Source organism: Rana temporaria, chromosome 6 (genome assembly GCF_905171775.1).
Source record: "Rana temporaria chromosome 6, aRanTem1.1, whole genome shotgun sequence".
In the NCBI taxonomy this organism is placed as follows: domain Eukaryota; kingdom Metazoa; phylum Chordata; class Amphibia; order Anura; family Ranidae; genus Rana; species Rana temporaria.
Genome location: NC_053494.1, coordinates 130,045,179 through 130,063,857, shown reverse-complemented (window position 1 = coordinate 130,063,857; position 18,679 = coordinate 130,045,179). Strand labels below are relative to the sequence as shown.

Below are 18,679 nucleotides of genomic sequence, written 5' to 3'. Positions count from 1 at the left end.
CTGGATCCTGGGTGTTTGGCATGGACGTGCCATATGAGGTATTGGGCATCGACTATCACCTGTACATTGATTGAATGCCAATGCTTCCGATTGCGGTACATGTGCTCTGTCTCACGGGGGGGCTGTAGTGCCACATGTGTGCAATCAATGGCCCCCACGGTGTGTGGGAATCTGGCAATTCTATAGAAATCTGTCATTGTCTTCAGCCGCAGGTCCTCCTGGGTGGGTTTGATGATTTGGTTGGCCATGCGTCTCAGGATTGCAGGGACAACCTGGTGCACACATCTGCTAATGGAGGATTGTGCCATCCCAGCCACCACTCCACTTGTACGCTGAAAAGAGCCAGTGGCAAGGAAATGGAGTGTTGCTATCACCTTGACCAGTGGCTCCAGTGCATGTGAGCGGTGTGTTGGGCTGGTGATGTCATCTTTCAGGGTTGTGGTTAATTCCATGATGGCTTCAGGGGTGAATCTGAAGTTGCGATACACCTCAGAAGCAGCCATGACAAAGACATCTAGGCATCTGCGGTATATCCTCTCCTGTGCCCTCCTTCGTGCCCTCCTCCTTCTGCGTGCCTCTAAAGTCACTAGTATAGCTATGAGCATGGATTCCCCAGGCATGTTGGCATACAGATTGTTGTCCTGCAAGTGTGTGTGCTCAGCTCGTCCCTAATGGTGTTGCTTTAGCTGACCTGCACACGTCTGGTGTAAAGTTAAGGCAGCTTTTATAAGGTGTAACTTTCCGCCGGGAAAAAATCAGATGCGCACACGGCATAGCCTGCGCTGCACAAGCGTACTTTTGTGGATCGCCGTATCTCCCTCATTTGCATATTTGACTAGCAACTCAATGGTGCGTCTAGCGTATTTTGCGCTCCAAGATGCGCCGGTGTTATCGTTTTACGTCGGACGGAAATAACTGGTTTTCAGGCGTATCTCGTTTTAAGGATACGGCGCATAGATACGCACGGCGCATTTTTCAATTACGCCGCGCATCTCTAGATACGCCGGCGTAAGTGCTTTGAGAATCTGGTCCTATGTAACTAAATCCAAAACATGCAATTCCAGTGCAAAAATAAACCAAGTGGACAAGTGAGAAAAAAAAAGTGAAATAAGCTACAGTAGGTGTTTGTGATATTGTGTTTTTAGCATGACAGCATCGCGCTGATTCTCGGCGACATGGTGCCGAGATCTCGCACTCACTGGAATAGTGACAGCACATTCCAACGTGCGCGTCATAGAAGCGACGGGAGATCCGACTTGGATTCCCGCCAATTCTACACGTGTACGGCGTTTGTTATGAATCCTGAGGGGGAAGTCCCCGCCGGATTTTAAATAAAAATTCGGCATGGGTTCCCCCCTCAGGAGCATACCGGGCCCTTAGGTCTGTTATGGGTTGTAAGGAGAGCCCCCCTACGCCGAAAAAACGGCGTAGGGGGTCCCCCTACAATCCATACCAGACCCGTATCCAAAGCACGCTACCCGGCCGGTCAGGAAAGGAGTGGGGACGAGCGAGCGCCCCCCCCTCCTGAGCCGTACCAGGCTGCATGCCCTCAACATGGGGGGGTTGGGTGCTCTGGGGCAGGGGGGCGCACTGCGGACCCCCACCCCAGAGCACCCTGTCCCCATGTTGATGAGGACAGGGCCCCTTCCCGACAACCCTGGCCGTTGGTTGTCGGGGTATGCGGGCGGGAGGCTTTTCGGAATCTGGGAGCCCCCTTTAATAAGGGGGCCCCCAGATACCGGCCCCCCACCCTAAGTGAATGGATATGGGGTACATCGTACCCCTACCCATTCACCTGGAGGAAAAGTGGTAAAAACACAAATAAAAAACACAGGGTATTAAAATATTTTATTAGTCTGCTCCGGAGGCTCCCCCTGTCTTCTTTAGCTCTTTTACCAGGGGGAGCTTCTTCTTCCGATTTCCGGGGGTCTTCTCCTGCTCTCCGGGGTCTTCACCGCTCTTCTGTGACGTCTTCTCCGCTCCAGGGGGTCTTCTTCTATGTTCGCCGCTCTCCGCTCTTGACTCGGCGCACCCCGGTTCTTCCTCCCGCTGTCCGGTGCCTTCTCCTTCTTCCGCTGTTCTGTGACGTCTTCTCCTCTTCTTCCGCTGTTCTGTGACGACTTCTACTTCTCCCTTCAGGCCGCTGTGCTGTGACGTCTTCTCTTCTTCTCTTCTCCCGATGTTGACACGCCGGCTCTTCTCGCTGAAATGGCAGGTGCGCTGCTTTCATCGGACCTATAGGCCTCACAGTCCCATCATGCTCTGTACCTACCCATGTGATACCTACCCACGTGGGTAGGTATCACATGGGTAGGTACAGAGCATGATGGGACTATGAGGCCTATATAGGTTCGATGAAAGCAGCGCACCTGCCATTTCAGCGAGAAGAGCTGGCGTGTCAACATCTGGAGAAGTGAAGAAGATGACGTCACAGCCCGGAAGAAGAAGAATACGTCACAGCACGGAAGAAGAAGATAGATGTTCAGCGCTGAAGGAGAAGGCACCGGACAGCTGGAGGAAGAACCGGGGTGCGCCGAGTCAACAGCGGAGAGCGGCGAACATAGAAGGAGACCCCCGGAGAGTTGAGAAGACCCCCCGGATAGCGGAGAAGACCTGTCGGGATAGCGGAAGAAGAAGCCCCCCCGCCGAAGACGCCGGAGGAAACCGACCCCCCCGAAAAGCGACCCCCCCGGTGGTGGAAGAGAACCAGACGGCGGCCCCCACCCACCCGAAGACGTCAAAGAAGAAGCTCCCCCTGGTAGAAGAGCTAATAAAGAAGACAGGGGGAGCCTCCGGAGCAGACAAATAAATTATTTTAAAAACCCTTGTGTGGTGTGTTTATTAACTTTGACATTTTTCCTACAGGTGAATGGTTAGGGGTACGATGTACCCCATATCCATTCACTTAGGGTGGGGGGCGGTATCTGGGGGCCCCCTTATTAAAGGGGGCTCCCAGATTCCGATAAGCCTCCCGCCCGCATACCCCGACAACCAACGGCCAGGGTTGTCGGGAAGGGGCCCTGTCCTCATCAACATGGGGACAGGGTGCTCTGAGGTGGGGGGGCCGCAGTGCGCCCCCCTGCCCCAGAGCACCCAACCCCCCCATGTTGAGGGCATGCAGCCTGGTACGGCTCAGGAGGGGGGGGGGGCGCTCGCTCGTCCCCACTCCTTTCCTGGCCGGCCGGGTAGCGTGCTTTGGATACGGGTCTGGTATGGATTGTAGGGGGACCCCCTACGCCGTTTTTTCGGCGTAGGGGGGGGCTCTCCTTACAACCCATAACAGACCTAAGGGCCCGGTATGCTCCTGAGGGGGGAACCCATGCCGGATTTTTATTTAAAATCCGGCGGGGACTTCCCCCTCAGGATTCATAACAAACGCCGCACACATGTAGAATTGGCGGGAATCCAAGTCGGATCTCCCGTCGCTTCTATGACGGCTTTGTCTCTATCGCGGCAAGCCAGCTCGGCGCTGGCTCCCGCGATGGGGCTCGTAGGTGCTCAATCTTGCCGAGAAAGGGAGCGAGATTGACACAATTTTGCGTGCACCTACTGTATCAGTAACCCATAAAAGATAGGTGGATAAAAATCCAGTAAATAAATAAATAAATAAATAGATAAATGTGCAACTGACATCAATCAATGTGCATAAAAGTGCAAATGTGGAAAAGTCTGATACAAAATAAAGTCTTCAAAAAAGTTCATATTTCATACTGATGTGCAATAAACTCCAAAGGTGCAAGCAGGCAATCTTCACAGGATCACAGTGATTAAAAAGTTCAGGTGCTGTTTTTCTTCCAGTGCAGGTGCTAAAAACAGTTTCCCCCAGCCTCTCACCTTATTAGGCTTAAAATAAAAGCCTTGCTGCAATATCTCTTTAGGCCTGGTTACTGAACTCTTCTCATTTCCGTCCCAGCTCCTGATTTCACATGCACAGCAGGCTTAAACACACAAGTTCCTGATGAGTTGAATAATCCACAAATCCAAAGCTTCAAACATGGCCAGCCTCCTCACATCAGCTCACAATAACATAGAGGAGAGAAAGGAGCGCTTCATAGTGCAGTAGGTTAAAACAGGGGGAATTTATTGAACATAAATAACACACTTACAATAAAACAGAGAATCGTCAGCGTTATAAGCATAAGAACTCCCGGTCTCGGCCGCGGCCAGGAGTGCGTCACCACAGCTTTTAAGTCCTTCACGCCTATCGTGACAGACTATGTCACTTTCTCAAAAAGATGGTTTTGAAAACTTTTTTGAAGACTTTATTTTGTATCAGACTTTTCCACTTTTGCACTTTTATGCACATTGATTGATGTCAGTTGCACATTTATCTATTTATTTATTTACTGGATTTTTATCCACCTATCTTTTATGAGTTACTGAAAATGAGAAATCTCTTGCGCTACTAGTGAGCAGATACGAAATGTGGGGAAGCCAGAAAGCAGAAGCTGCTAGATCTAATGCCGCATACACACGATCATTTTTCGTCATGAAAAAAAAAAAACGTAGTTTTTCAGCATGTCCAAAAAACAAAGTTTTTCCAAATTCATCATTAAAAACGACGTTGTCCACACACCATCATTTTTTAAAAATGATGAACAAAGCGTGTGACGTACGACGGCACTCTAAAGGGGAAGTTCGATTCGCCTTTGGGCTGCTTTAGCTGATTCCGTGTTAGTAAAAGACGTAAAAGACGATTCGCGCTTTTCTGTCTGTTACAGCGTGATGAATGTGCTTACTTCATTATAAACGGTAGTTTTACCAGAACGAGCGCTCCCGTCTCATAACTTGCTTCTGAGCATGCGCGGGTTTAAAACGTCGTTTTTTGCCCACACACTATCATGTTTTACAACCCGAAAAACGACATTGTTTAAAACGACGTTAAAAAATGCAGCATGTTTGAATTTTTTTTTTGTCATTTTTCAGAAGCTGAAAAATTATGTGTAGCCCACACACAATCATTTTAAATGCCGTTTTTCAAAAACAACGTTTTTTTCATGCCGAAAAATGATCGTGTGTACGCGGCATAATAGTATTCACTATACACATGAATAAATTAATTTTGAAAGATGATCTTGCACTAAAAATAGATAAATACAAACAAACTACAAGTGCAATACTGTAATAAAGTGTTATCTAAGTGATACCAAACGACTCATATAAGAAAGGCCTATATATATTGAACCGTAAACAGATGTAGATACAATATTCAAAGGTGATCAAATATAAATATAAACTGCCGCTTCAAAGTCACTTTTTTTGGGTGAAATGGTAATGGGGTACATTGTACCCCTACCATTTCACCAAAAAAAGTGACAAAAATGTAAAAAATGACAATAGCCAGTTTTTGCCAATTCTTTTATTAATATCTTCTTTCTGTGCTTCTTTTTCTTATTTCTTCTTTCATTCGGGTTTCTTCCTCCATCTTCCTCTGCTTCTTTCTTAGGATTTCTCGTCCGCATCTTGACCGGCGTCTTCTTCCATCTTCTTCTCCTTCCGTCGGCCTTCTCGTCCGGCATCTTCTTGTTTGTTCTGGGCGCTGCGCTTGAAATTGAAGTCCCCGCCGTGTGCCGCTCCTGTGACCCGCCCTCCTCTGACGCCACAGGTAAACTCATATGAAAGTCCGCGTGTGGTTGTGCATCAGAGGGGGGCGGGGTCACATGAGCGTCACACGGCGGGGAATTCAATTGGAAGCTCGTCCGCATAGTGCAGCGGCTTCTTCTTCTCTGGACGGCACGCTTAAAATTGAATTCCCCGCCGTGTGACGCTCTGTGACCCCACCCCCCTCTGACGCACATGACTTTCTAATGAGTTTACTTGTGGCGTCTGAGGGGGCGGGGTACCAGGATCAGCACACGGCGGCAAATTCAATTTCAAGTGCAGCATCCGGGGAAGAAAAAGAAGATGTGGACAAAAAGGCCGACGGAAGGAGAAGAAGATGGGAGAAGACGTGGGGCAAGATGCGGACGAGAAGTCCCAAGAAAGAATCAGAGGAAGATGGAGGAAGAAACCCCAATGAAAGAAGAAGAAGAAGAAAAGAAGAAGAAGTGCAGAAAGAAGATATTAATAAAAGATTTGTCAAAAATCGGCTACTGTAATTTTTAACACTTTTGTCACTTTTTTTTGGTGAAATGGTAGGGGTACAATGTACCCCATTACCATTTCACACAGGGGGGGCCGGGATCTGGGGGTCCCCTTTGTTAAAGGGGTCTTCCAGATTCTGATAAGCCCCCCGCCTGCAGACCCCCACAACCAGCGGGCAAGGGTTGTGGGGATGAGGCCCTTGTCCCCATCAACATGGGGACATCCTCCCCATGTTGAGGGCATGTGGCTTGGTACGGTTCAGGAGAGGGGGGGGCTGCACTCTGTCCCCCCTCTTTTCTGCGGCCAGGCAGGTTAACGTGCTCGGATAAGGATCTGGTGTGGATTTTTGGTGGGACTCCACGCCATTTTTTTTAAATTTGGGGTGGAGTTCCCCTTAAAATCCACACCAGACCTGAAGGGCCTGGTATGGATACTTGGGGGGACCCCTACGTAATTTTTTTTTTTGAACGGCAGGGTTCCCCTTAATATCCATACCAGACCTGAAGGGCCTGGTAATTGAATTTGGGGGGACCCTCACATTTTTTTTTTTTTTTTTAGTTTTAATGAGCAATGACTGTATTCTTTATAGCCATAAGTACTTTTAAATTACTTTTTCACTTCAGAAATTACATGCGCTTCACAGGCATGTTATACCCCCCCCCCTCCCCCCTGTATGAAATTTAAAGGAATATTTCACTTTTATTGTTTCACTTTAACCACTTTCATACCGCACCTATTCTGGCACTTCTCTCCTTCATGTAAAAATTATGTTTTGTTCCTGGGAAATTAGCAGACACCCTAGGGAATAAAGTGGCGGTCATTTTTTATTTTGTTTTCAACGGTATTTGCGCAATAATTTTTCTAACGCCTTTTTTTTGGCCCAACGAAAAAAAAAAGGTTTCATGAATTAAAAAATAACAAAGCAGTAAAGTTATCCCAATTTTTAGGGATAATGTGAAAGATGATGTTACACTGAGTAAATAGATACCTAACTTGTCACGCTTTAATATTGCACACACTCATGGAATGGCGCCAAACTTCGGGACTTAAAAATCTCCATAGGCGATGCTTGATTTTATTTTAGAGGTTACCAGTTCAGAGTTACAGAGGAGGTCTAGTGCTAAAACTATTGCTCTCGCTCTAACGCATGCGTCAATACCTCAAATGTGTGGTTTGAACGGTGTTTACATATGTGGGCGGGACTTACATGCATGTTCGTTTCTGAATGCGAGCTACTAGGGACAGGGGCGTTTACATTTTTTTTTTTTTTTTACGTAATATTTATATTTTTGCACTTTTTTGTCCCTTTTTTTATTTTGGATCACTTGTATTCCTATTACAAGGAATGTAAAAATCCCTTGTAATAGGACAAGTGTGTGACAGGTCCTCTTTATGGAGAGAGGCGGGGTCAATAAGACCCCACATCTATCCTCCAGGCTGTAAAGCATGAGATCGGGAAAAAAACACTGATCTCATCCTTTCAGCTGCGATCATGTTCGTTCAGCACAGTGGTGTAGTGGATAGTACTTTCACCTAGCAGCAAAAAGGGTGGCTGGTCGGAATCCCGCCCGTGACACCATCTGCCTGGAGTTTGCATGTTCTCCCTGTGCCTGCGTGGGTTTCCTCCCACAATATAAAAACATGCTGTAAATCGGATCCTGTCTAAATAAGCCCTAATATGCAGTAGTATATTTAGGTTTTGTGCTGCCCTAGGTCTAACTAAACTTCTGCACCTCCTAATAGAAAAATTACCCACCCCTTCCTGTCAAGGCCACACCCTGTTTTTTTAGGACATGCCCAGAAATGTTCAGGGTGGGGGCACACACTAGTTCTGGGGGGGCACTGGATTCCCTTAATTTGCATAGTTTTTCTCTCACTTCCTGTTTGGCTATGGGCAGGAAGTGAAGGCAAATCTCCCCAATTGGACAGGGATGGTACAAAATAAACTGACAGGGGCTATAACCCTCCCTTCAAAATGAAAGAAAAAAAGTGTTGATTATAGTTCTACTTTAAGCACAAATTTCTGAAAATGTTATTGAGAGGACTAAGAAAATATAACCATGCCAATAGGATACAGCTTGCTAATATGTATGAATGTGTGTTAGGGCCCCCCACAAACACCACCCAATGTTAAATAAAAAGCTGAGTTAGGCTTACCGGTAACTCCTTTTCTGAGAGTCTTCCAGGACAGCCCATGAGACCTAGGGCTCCTCCTACCAGGACAGGAAACACGTTAACCCCCACCAGATAAAAGGGCGGTCCTCCAGGCCCCATGCCAGTCTTCTCGAGAACCGTAGGACTACCCTGAAAAACATATGCATTAATAACACATAACTTCCATACAACAAAACCGGGTGGGAATCCGGCTGTCCTGGAAGACTCTCAGAAAAGGAGTTACCGGTAAGCCTAACTCAGCTTTTCTCTCAAGCGTCTTCCAGGACAGCCCATGAGACGATGAGCCAGAACTTACCAGTCTAGGGTGGGACAACTGCCTGAAGGACCTTTCGACCAAACGCCTGTTCTTGAGCGGATAGCAGATCCAGGCGATAATGTTTAATAAAGGTCGAATAACTGGACCATGTGGCAGCTTTACAGATTTGTTCTGGTGAAGCACCAGCCCTCTCAGCCCAAGATGCAGCCAAAGCTCTTGTTGAATGTGCTGTAACAAAAGGTGTAGGAACTTCTCTGATTTTATAGGATTCTGAGATGGCCTGCTTAATCCATCTAGCCAATGTGGCTTTAGATGCACCTTTACCTTTGTGTGTACCTGAAAAAAGGACAAATAAAGCGTCTGTCTTCCTGAAGACCTTGGTGACCTCCAAATATGCAAGAAGGGTTCTTCTTACATCTAAAAAACTAAATTTCTTTTCCTGATCACCCTGTGGTGAACTACAAAAGGATGGCAGTACAATGTCTTGTGATCTGTGAAATGTACTAGCTACCTTAGGCAAAAAACCTGGATCAGTTTTCAATACAACTCGATCCTCAAAAATCGTGAGGAAAGGCTCCCTTACTGATAAGGCCTGTAACTCGCTTACTCTACGAGCTGAGGTAATAGCTACTAAAAAAATAGTTTTTAAGGTAAGTAATTTAACAGAAATATCCTCCAAAGGCTCAAAGGGAAACTCTACCAGAGTTTGAAGTACCAGGGACAGGTCCCAAGTTGGACAACTTCTTACCACTACTGGCCTGGCCCTTGAAATGGATTTAAAGAATCTAGCTACCATGGGATTTTCCAAAAGAGAAAACTGGAGGAAAACGCTGATAGCTGCCGCCTGTACCTTTAAGGTACTAACTGAAAGACCCTTGTCGACACCCTCTTGAAAAAATTCCAAAATAGAAGGAACATCATGCGTTGATCTTTGGTTTTCAGACAACCATGAATTAAACTTTTTCCAAACCTTGGAATAGATGGCTCTAGTGACTGGTTTTCTGCAATTTACCAAGGTTCTAATCACCTTGTCAGAAAACCCCTGAGCCTTCAGTATCTTCTCTTCAGATACCAAGCTGTCAAGCTTAATGAAACCACCTGTGGGTGTGACACTGGACCCTGCGACAGCAAGTCCTCTCTGTTCTGAAGTCTCAGTGGAGGCTCCGAGACCAGAGACTGTAGCAGGGAAAACCATGGCCTCTTGGGCCAGAAGGGGGCGATCAGAATAAGATCTGTTTCTTCTAGGAGAAACTTCCGGAGCACTTCCGGAATGAGTCTGATTGGCGGAAATGCGTAGCAGAGGTTGAAGGGCCACGGATTCGCCAGGGCATCTATCCCCAGTGATCGATCCTCTGGGTTTAGAGAAAAGAACTCCTCTGTTTTGCGGTTGTCCTGATTTGCGAACAGATCCGCTTCGGGACAACCCCATTTGTTGGTGATCTCCAAAAAGACTTCTGGATGAAGTGACCAATTGTCTCGCTCCACCCTGTGGCGACTGAGGTAATCTGCCAAACTGTTTTGCGTCCCCTTCAGGTGCACTGCTGAAATTGAGCCTAGATTTACTTCTGCCCAAGACAAAATGTTTTGTGCGATTCCTTGAAGAATTCGACTCCTCGTGCCTCCTTGTTTGTTGAGGTACGCCACTGTCGCAATGTTGTCTGACAGGATCTGGAGATTGTGACCCCTGACCTCCGATTGAAAAGCTTGCAGGGCTCTTTGCACCGCTAGCAGCTCCCTCTGGTTCGATGAGGCTCTTGCTTCCTTCAAGGACCATTTCCCCTGTGCGACCTGGTCTTTGAGGTGGGCTCCCCACCCCCAGGCACTTGCGTCCGTCGTGATCCTCTTGGATATCGAGATGGACCAAGGCAGGCCTTTTGTTAGGTGCAGATTTTTCCTCCACCACCACAAACTTCTCTTTACCTTGGTCGGTAACCAAACTTTTGACTCTAGGGACCTGGCGTCCCCGTCCCAATTTTCCAGAAGGAATCTCTGCAATGGTCTCTGATGGAACCTTGCCCATGGTACCGCAGGGAAACACGAGGTCATGAGACCTACCGTCCTTGAAATTTCCCTCAGTGAAACCAACTGATTGGTCTGTAAGGCTGACACTGCTTGCACCATCTTGGAGACCTTCTCTTCTGGGAGAAAAACTTTTTGGACTACTGAGCAAAAGTCGTAACCCAGGTACTTCACCTTCTGGGCTGGATCTAGGGAAGACTTTTCCCTGTTTATCAACCAGCCCAGGGATTGAAGGAAGTCGAGTACAGTCTGAAGATCTGCTAGTAATTTCTGGCGGGACTCTGCCACTATTAATAGATCGTCCAGGTAAGGGATGATAGTTATCGCCTTTAATCTTAGTGGCGCCAGCGCTTCCCCCAATACCTTTGTGAAGATACGAGGGGAAGAGGACAGACCGAAGGGGAGGGCCTGAAACTGGAAGTGCCTGATTTCCGATCCCATCTTTACTGCTATTCTCAGGAATCTCTGGAAAGCCGGATGGATCGGGACATGTAGGTAAGCATCCCTGAGGTCCAACGTGGCCATAAAACAGTTTGGGTAAAGCAGATTCTTGATAGAAAAGACTGTCTCCATCCTGAAGTGTTTGTATCGGATCGATTGATTTAGAGACCGAAGATTCAGAATAAGCCGATACTTTCCTGACGGCTTTCTGATGACAAAAATGTGGGAATAAAACCCTTTGTTCTGATCTGACCGAGGAACCGGAATCAGGACCTTCTGGTCTAACAACTCTCCTACTTGGAGACCCAGAGCTCTTGCTTTCTCCCGATCTTTGGGAGGAGATGTGATCAAGAGTCGTTCTGGTGGCCGACAGGAAAACTCTAGCCTGTATCCATTTGCCACCAGATCCAGAATGAAGGGACTTGAGGTGACGGTTGCCCATTGTGGGAGAAAGGCCCTCAGTCTTCCCCCCACTGGCAGATGTTGGTCATTGTGGCTTGGCGGGCTGCTGAGGTGTGTTAAACAACACACCTCCTCTCCCTTTGCCTTTGTACCCGGACCAATGTTTTTTGGGCCTATTGTCCTTTTCTTTAGGACCTTGTTGCCATGGCAAGCCTTTATTTTGGCCACGAAAAAACTTTCTTCCCATCTGCTTTTTCTTTTCTGGAAAGGCCTTTTTCCTATCGGCCGTACGTTCCAGTGCCTCCTGCAAACCTGGGCCAAAAAGATGATCCCCGTTTAGGGGAAGCCCACATAATCGTAATTTAGATGCTGCATCCCCAGACCATGTTTTAAGCCAAATGCTTCTTCTGGCTGAGTTCACTAAAGCTGAAGTTCTGGCTGTCATTCTTACCGATTCCGCAGATGAATCTGCCAGAAAACCCACAGCACTAAAAAGGAGAGGAAAGGATTTTAAAATCTCTTCCCTAGAAGTACCCGCTAAAAGATGGGTTTGGATTTGTGTAAGCCATTCCTCCAGATTTCTGGCTACACAAGTAGAGGCCAGAGCTGGTTTGAGATTCCCTATAGCTGAATCCCAAGCTCTATGAAGAAGGACATCACATTTTTTGTCCATAGGATCCTTTAGCGTACCCATGTCATCAAACGCCAGGTCCGAATTTTTTGAAACTTTTGAAAGAGGAGCATCTAACTTTGGGTTCTTATTCCACGGTAGTGCTGCATCCTCATCAAATGGAAACCTTCTTTTTAGGTTACCGGAAAAGAAAGGTTTTCTCTCTGGACTCTCCCACTCCAGTTTGATCGTATTAAGGAGGGAATCGTGCACTGGAAAGTTTTTACTTTTCTTTTTGTGCAAACCTTTGTACATAAGGTCATGCTTAGACATTTGTACCTCCTCCTCCTCCATTTCAAGGGTGGTATAGATGGCTTTTAACAAATTATCCACATCTTCCAGAGACAATTTGAACCTTGAGCCTTTAGAGGATACTCTATCCTTGGGCTCTGTATCTGACCCTGAGTCTTCCTGAGAAGAATGGGTAGATTTGGCTTCAGCCTCAGAGTCTTCACTCTCTACGCTCACCTGCGGGGTGCTAACCACTGAAGCCTTTCTTTTTGAAGATGTACCCTGTTGGGGAACCTGCATTTTGTCAATCAACTCCCTAAATGAGCCAAAGGTAGAAGCAAGCTCATCCCTGACCGAAGTCAACATTTTTTGACATGAGGTCACTGGGTCATCCTTCACTAAACCATCTATACAAGTGCGGCAAACTGGTTTTCCCCAAGTGGAACTCAGTTTGTTACCGCACACCGCACATTTTCTCTTATGTGGCTGTGATTGGGCTTTGTCCTGAGTCTTGGCCTGAAAGACACAAATTAAATGACCCCATAAGTAACCCAAGCCACAAAAAAATACTCCATCACCACGTGCAGGAGAAGAAAATGTGTCCCCTAACACCTAATCCTATGATTGGGAGGGGGGGGGGTAAAAACCTTCACCAGGATAGCAAGAAAAAGTGACCATAAAAAACACTTGCAGCTTACCTGAGAGGTGCTGGTGTTGGGGACTGCATCCGTTGCCTGAGCGATTATCGCAGGATTGTCCATGCCGTCCGTCTGGTAGTCCTACAGCCTGTGCTGTCTTTACCAGAAATCACCAGCAGCCATTAGCCCCCGTTTCGCGCCGTTTTATGGAGACAGGAACCATGTCTCCGGCGCCCGAGGATGACGTCATGCGACCCGGAAGTGACCCTCGCCGGATCTTCCTGTAGCCAGCTTGAAGCGCAGAGGCTCCGCCCCTACCAGCGCTAGTGAGCTCCACGTTTCCCAGCACGAATCAGCCATGCTGTGTGCGGGAAACACTCTCACCAACATACAGCCTGTGCTGCGAACAGCGCAAGGGACCCGACGCCATCCCGGTCCTGGCCCTCTCCAGGCACAAAGAAGCAAGGGCAGCAGCAAAAACTTCCCCATGGAAAAACTGCTAATGGCAAGGAGGTTAGTCAAAATATATACATACCCCTTTGAACGGTCATTAGAGCCCCTGCCCATGAGACCTAGGGGACCAGGTTCCTGAAACATGTTACCCCCCATCCGGAGGAAACACTAATACTGGCATGGGGCCTGGAGGACCGCCCTTTTATCTGGTGGGGGTTAACGTGTTTCCTGTCCTGGTAGGAGGAGCCCTAGGTCTCATGGGCTGTCCTGGAAGACGCTTGAGAGAAAAATTATTAATTAGCAAATAAGTATCATCTGCTAATTTTTTGGGATGTCTGCACCCCTGATAGGGTGAAGACACCTCACAAATGTTGTCACTTTCTACTTCAAATTCATTCCCTTCCTGTCACATAGCAAAACAGGAAGTGAGGGTAAAACCTTACTAATGTCTTTTCTTGGGGACACAGATCAATCTAAATAGTTTCCCATTATGTAAATTGCACTCTAGCATTTTGCTGTGTACACCCCAAATTGATATTATGGACTTTTGGGTCCATTTACTAAAGGCAAATCCACTTTGCACTACAAGTGGACAAGCAAGGAAGAAAACAAAAAAAATTTGCTTCTACAGGATTGGATGTTAAAACCATCAGTGCTTCCCCTCTGATTTTCAGCGACTACGCTTGTACTGCAGAGTGGCTTTGCCTTTACTAACTAAACCCCAAACTAAATAATCATTTGGGGTGTACACAGCAGTGCTGGAGTGCAATTTGCTTAATGGGGAGATTAGTTAGATTGACCTGTGTCCCCAAGAAAAGACATTGGTAGGGTTTTAACCTCACTTCCTGTTCAGCTGTGTGACAGGAAGTGAAGCCAATTTTAAGAAAAGGGACACAAAGCTCAACCCAAAAAAAAACACAAGCAGGGGTTCTAACACTCACTTGGCTTCCCTCAAACACCCACAATTAGAATAGGATTGCCTTGCGCTAGATTTAAGCACAGTGCTGTAAAGCAGCACTTCAAGCCTGTCCGCCAACACCCCCCTCCCACCCCCCAACAGGCCATGTTTGCAGGTTTTCCTTCATCTTGCACATGTGCTTTAAAAGACAGTCTGGACAGCAATTCTTGATAAGATAAATCCACAAAACATGTCCTGTCGGGGGGTATATGAGGACCACTGCAGTAAAAAGGAAATACTTACCGCTCTGTCTTTTTCATTTTCTGGTGAATAAACATGGAAGCAAACATTTCATGATAACACACCAGGAAAGAAGCTTACAGACAAAAATCACACCTGATTGTTTAGGCCAAAACTATTGCAGCTGCAGCTGTCAAAATCTGTAGCATGAAAAAAGTAACAAAAAACAAACAAAAACTTCAAAATTTGAAAGTAATTTTATTGGTCAACAAAACAAGGAAAGCAAAACAAACAAAAAAAATTAAACATAAAAACACAAACAAACAAATATAAAAACTAAAAATATACATTTGAGACAGTAAACAGCATATGGTTTATGCTCTGCAAATAACAGGATAGACCCACAGACAGGATTTAAACATTAGTCAAAACATCTTGATAAAAATTTCGCAAAATAATGCACCATAGACAAATAAATCAAAGTGAACATCAATAAAAAAACATACATTGCCAAAAAAACCTTGCTCAAAAACACATCTGTTTAACAAAGACATTCTTGCCAGCCATCCCCCCCCCCCCCCACACAACCTGCCCTCTTTCAGGGCAGCCAAGAACTGCTCTTTACACGCTTTATATAACATGTGTGGTGATGAAGCAATTGAAAACACATGGAGAAAGTTTCCTCATTGGGTGCATGCTCAGAAACATCCAAGTGATTTTTACCCTCAAAAAGCAACATCAAAATTTCTAAGTCTCTGAGCATGCTCAGATCAGCAGACATGCAGAAACATAAGCAAAGCTGCAATCGCGGCTGGAAGGATGAGATCTGTGTGTTTTTTTTCCCTGAACTCATGCTTTCCAGCCTGAAGGGGAGGTCTTATTGAATTATTACGTAAAAAAATAAATAATAATACGGTAATTAAAAGGCCCCTGTCCCTAGTAGCTCGCACTCAGAAGCGAACATGCATGTAAGTCCCGCCCACATATATAAACACTGTTCAAACCACACATGTGAGGTATTGACACGTGCGTTAGAGCGAGACCAATACTTTTAGCACTAGACCTCCTCTGTAACTCTAAACTGGTAACCTGTAAAAAAAGAAAAAAAAAGTGTCGCCTATGGAAATTTTAAAGTCCTGAAGTTTGGTGCCATTCCATGAGTGTGTGCAATATTAAAGCGTGACAAGTTAGGTTTATATTTACTCGGTGTAACATCATCTTTCCCATTATCACAATAAATTGGGCTAACTTTACTGTTTTGTTATTTTTTAACCACTTGAGCCCCGGACCATATTGCTGTTTTTTGGCCAGTTTTTGCGATTCGGCACTTCGGCATCGCTTTAACAGACAATTGCGCGGTCGTGCGACGTGACTCCCAAACAAAATTGGCGAACTTTTTTTTCCCACAAAGAGAGCTTTCTTTTGGTGGTATTTGATCACCTTTGCGTTTTTATTTTTTGGAGCTATAAACAAAAATAGAGCGACAATTTAAAAAAATAAAGAATATTTTTGACTTTTTGCTATAATAAATATCCCCAAAAATATATAAAATAAACGTTTTTTCCCTCAGTTTAGGCCGATACGTATTCTTCTACATCTTTTTGGTTCCAAAAAATCGCAATAAGCATTTATAGATTGGTTTGCGCAAAAGTTATAGCGTCAACAAAATAGGGGTTATTTTTATGGCATTTTTATTAATCTTTTTTTTTTTACTAGTAATGGCGGCGTTCAGCGATTTTTATCGGTACTGCGACATTATGGCGGACACATCGGACACTTTTTTGGGACCATTGGCATTTTTATAGCGATCGGTGCTATAAAAATGCATTGCTTACTATAAAAATGCCACTGGCAGGGAAGGGTTAACACTAGGGGGCGAGGGAGGGGTTAATTATGTTCCCTGGGTGTGTTCTAACTGAAGGGGGTGCGGGACTGACATGGGTAAATGACAGATCGCTGTTCATGAAGGGGAACTCCAGACCAAACCGCAGTAATTCCGTTGGTGTGAGGACCTGCTGCTGGAGCTCCTGGAGATCCATTAAGCAATGGAGGCTTCAAGCCCAGGGGATGGCTCTTATCCCCAGGCCGTGGTTAAGTCTTTGCCGGTGGAGAGTGGGCCTGGAGGCCCGCACAAGATTTCAGTGTTGTTGGATGACCTAAAGCCGAGCAAGATTGAAGTAATGTACCTGCAGACCCAAGAGAAATTTTGTTGGCTTGCAAACATGTCGGGGGAAGATGCAAATGAAAGGGATCTTAGGATCCAGGCTGTGTATGGCTTAATGGAGAAGGTGGTGATCTATCTGGAGGCAGTGTATGCTGACCTGGCCCGGCTGAGGAGCACCAGAGACTCAATCAACAAAAACCGGAGGAAAGGATTTCGGTCAAGTATCCAAATCCTAAGGGGTATTACTGTTGAGTACACCACCTTACTGAATGGACTTGGCAAGTCTGCTGGTGTTGCAACTCCTGAGATGGTTGAGTTTAACAGGCGGATCATGGTTGCCCATGACAACGGCAGCCAGGCCGTCAGACGGGGCTCCCAGGCCGGGACCTCCGTCATGTCTCAGCCACTAGGTGGCGCTGTTCCCGTTCCCAACCAGGAAGTGTCTGCAGCGTGTGTGATGGACGGAGGTGCTGCTGCTGCTACAGCGTGTATGGAGGACGGAGGTGCCGTGATGGAGGATGAGGGAGCCGCGATGGAGGTCACAGCGGTAGGTGAGAGACCCGATCCGGCGGTGGTTGCAGTTGTGGAGGTTCCACATGAACTGTCTGGTGTAGTGGCTGCGGTGACAGCAAGATCCCCAGAAATGGAACTTACACAGCCAGGTGCTGTCCCCCCAGTGAAGTTGCCCCCTGTGTCCCCCCCCCCTGTGTCCCCCCCCTGTGTGTCCCCACCCCGTGAGTCCCCAGCTTTGACATGTTCAGCTGCGGCGATGACCCCCCAGCTTGGTGAGTGGGGTGAGTATGAGCAGGGTGTATCACCAGGCTCAAGTCTTGCCGTCAATTACATCAGACAGCTGGAGGGTGAGCCGCCTAAAGTGGACCAGGGTGTTGGTGGTGTGTCCATGGACAGTTTGACATCTCATGTTGCAGCGGTCCCCTCAGGGGTTAACCAACAAAATGGACTGGATCAATCCCAGGGGGGTTCAGTGGGCAGTGCGGGGGCGCCTTTGGTGGCCGGGGGTACTCCTGGATCTGGTGCACCTGATATGCCTGCTGCTCCCGGGGGTGACCAGGGTATGGACAATAATGTATTAGGTGGTGATGTAAATAGTGTAAATAATGTTTTGATGAATGAAGGTACCCCACCTGTTATACTCCCTGTTGTGCCCCCAGTTGTCTCTCCCATTCCTGCTGCCCTCCCTGCCCCCCCTGTCCCCTTTGCTTCCCCTCCCCCCCCCCCCTCCCCCCAGATTAGTGGGTCTCAAGAGGCCCAAGTTGTGTCTGCCTTGAAAACAGGCATGTCTTTTGCAGATGTCGCTGGTGACAGAGTGCAGCTTAGGCGGTTTTATGCCCAGCATGGTACCATGGCCTTTACGGGCACGGTGCCAGCTGCCACTCGCGCTGTGGCTGTAGAGAGAAAACGCCGCAATGTGGTGCAGCTGCGCTGGCAGGGTGGTCTATGTGTCCAAGATCGTGCTCCGGGGAGGGATGCGGTGGTGGATATGGTGCTGGCCCTGGGTTTAGGGGTGGCAGACATTTTTGCTATTATTCACCCCGCGGGCTCCCCGGAGTATGACATAAGTTTTTCAACTGCCACCCTGATGGAGAGCTTCCTCTCTAAGTTGGAGGTAGTGAAAAATCGTCCGGCCTGGAAGCCTTTTAAGGCAACCCCCTTGTCCCGTCAGGATGACGTTAAGAAAATAACGCTTATGGTCCGCAATGAGTCTGTGCCAGCGGAGGATATAACAACATGGTTGGGGAGGTATGGGCAGGTCATGGCCCCCCCAAAAAAGGAGTTGGATTCCAAGGGGATCTGGACGGGGGCATGGTTTGTCCCTGTCAAACTCAGGAGGGTAGGTTCAACTGTTACCCATGTTCCAGCCTCCGGATACATTGGGCGGGATAGACTGGTGGCTTTTTATTTGGGGCAACCGAAGCTGTGCTTCAAATGTGGTAGCCCTTTGCACTTTAGTGCGGAGTGTACTGCCACACGTTGCTCTAAATGTAAT

At 47.1% G+C, this 18,679-nt stretch overlaps 1 protein-coding gene across 1 annotated transcript; it reads right to left on the bottom strand.

Annotated features, from left to right (window-relative positions):
* Nucleotides 1-8,283: 8,283 nt before the first annotated feature.
* On the bottom strand, nt 8,284-11,993 carry LOC120943823. The gene is made up of 2 exons (XM_040357373.1): nt 8,555-11,993; nt 8,284-8,388 (listed from the first exon to the last, which is right to left on the bottom strand). Exon 1 carries the CDS (start codon nt 11,415-11,417, stop codon nt 8,559-8,561), a length of 2,859 nt encoding a protein of 952 aa, XP_040213307.1. The 5' UTR covers nt 11,418-11,993; the 3' UTR covers nt 8,284-8,388; nt 8,555-8,558.
* Between the last annotated feature and the right edge of the window lie 6,686 nt (nt 11,994-18,679).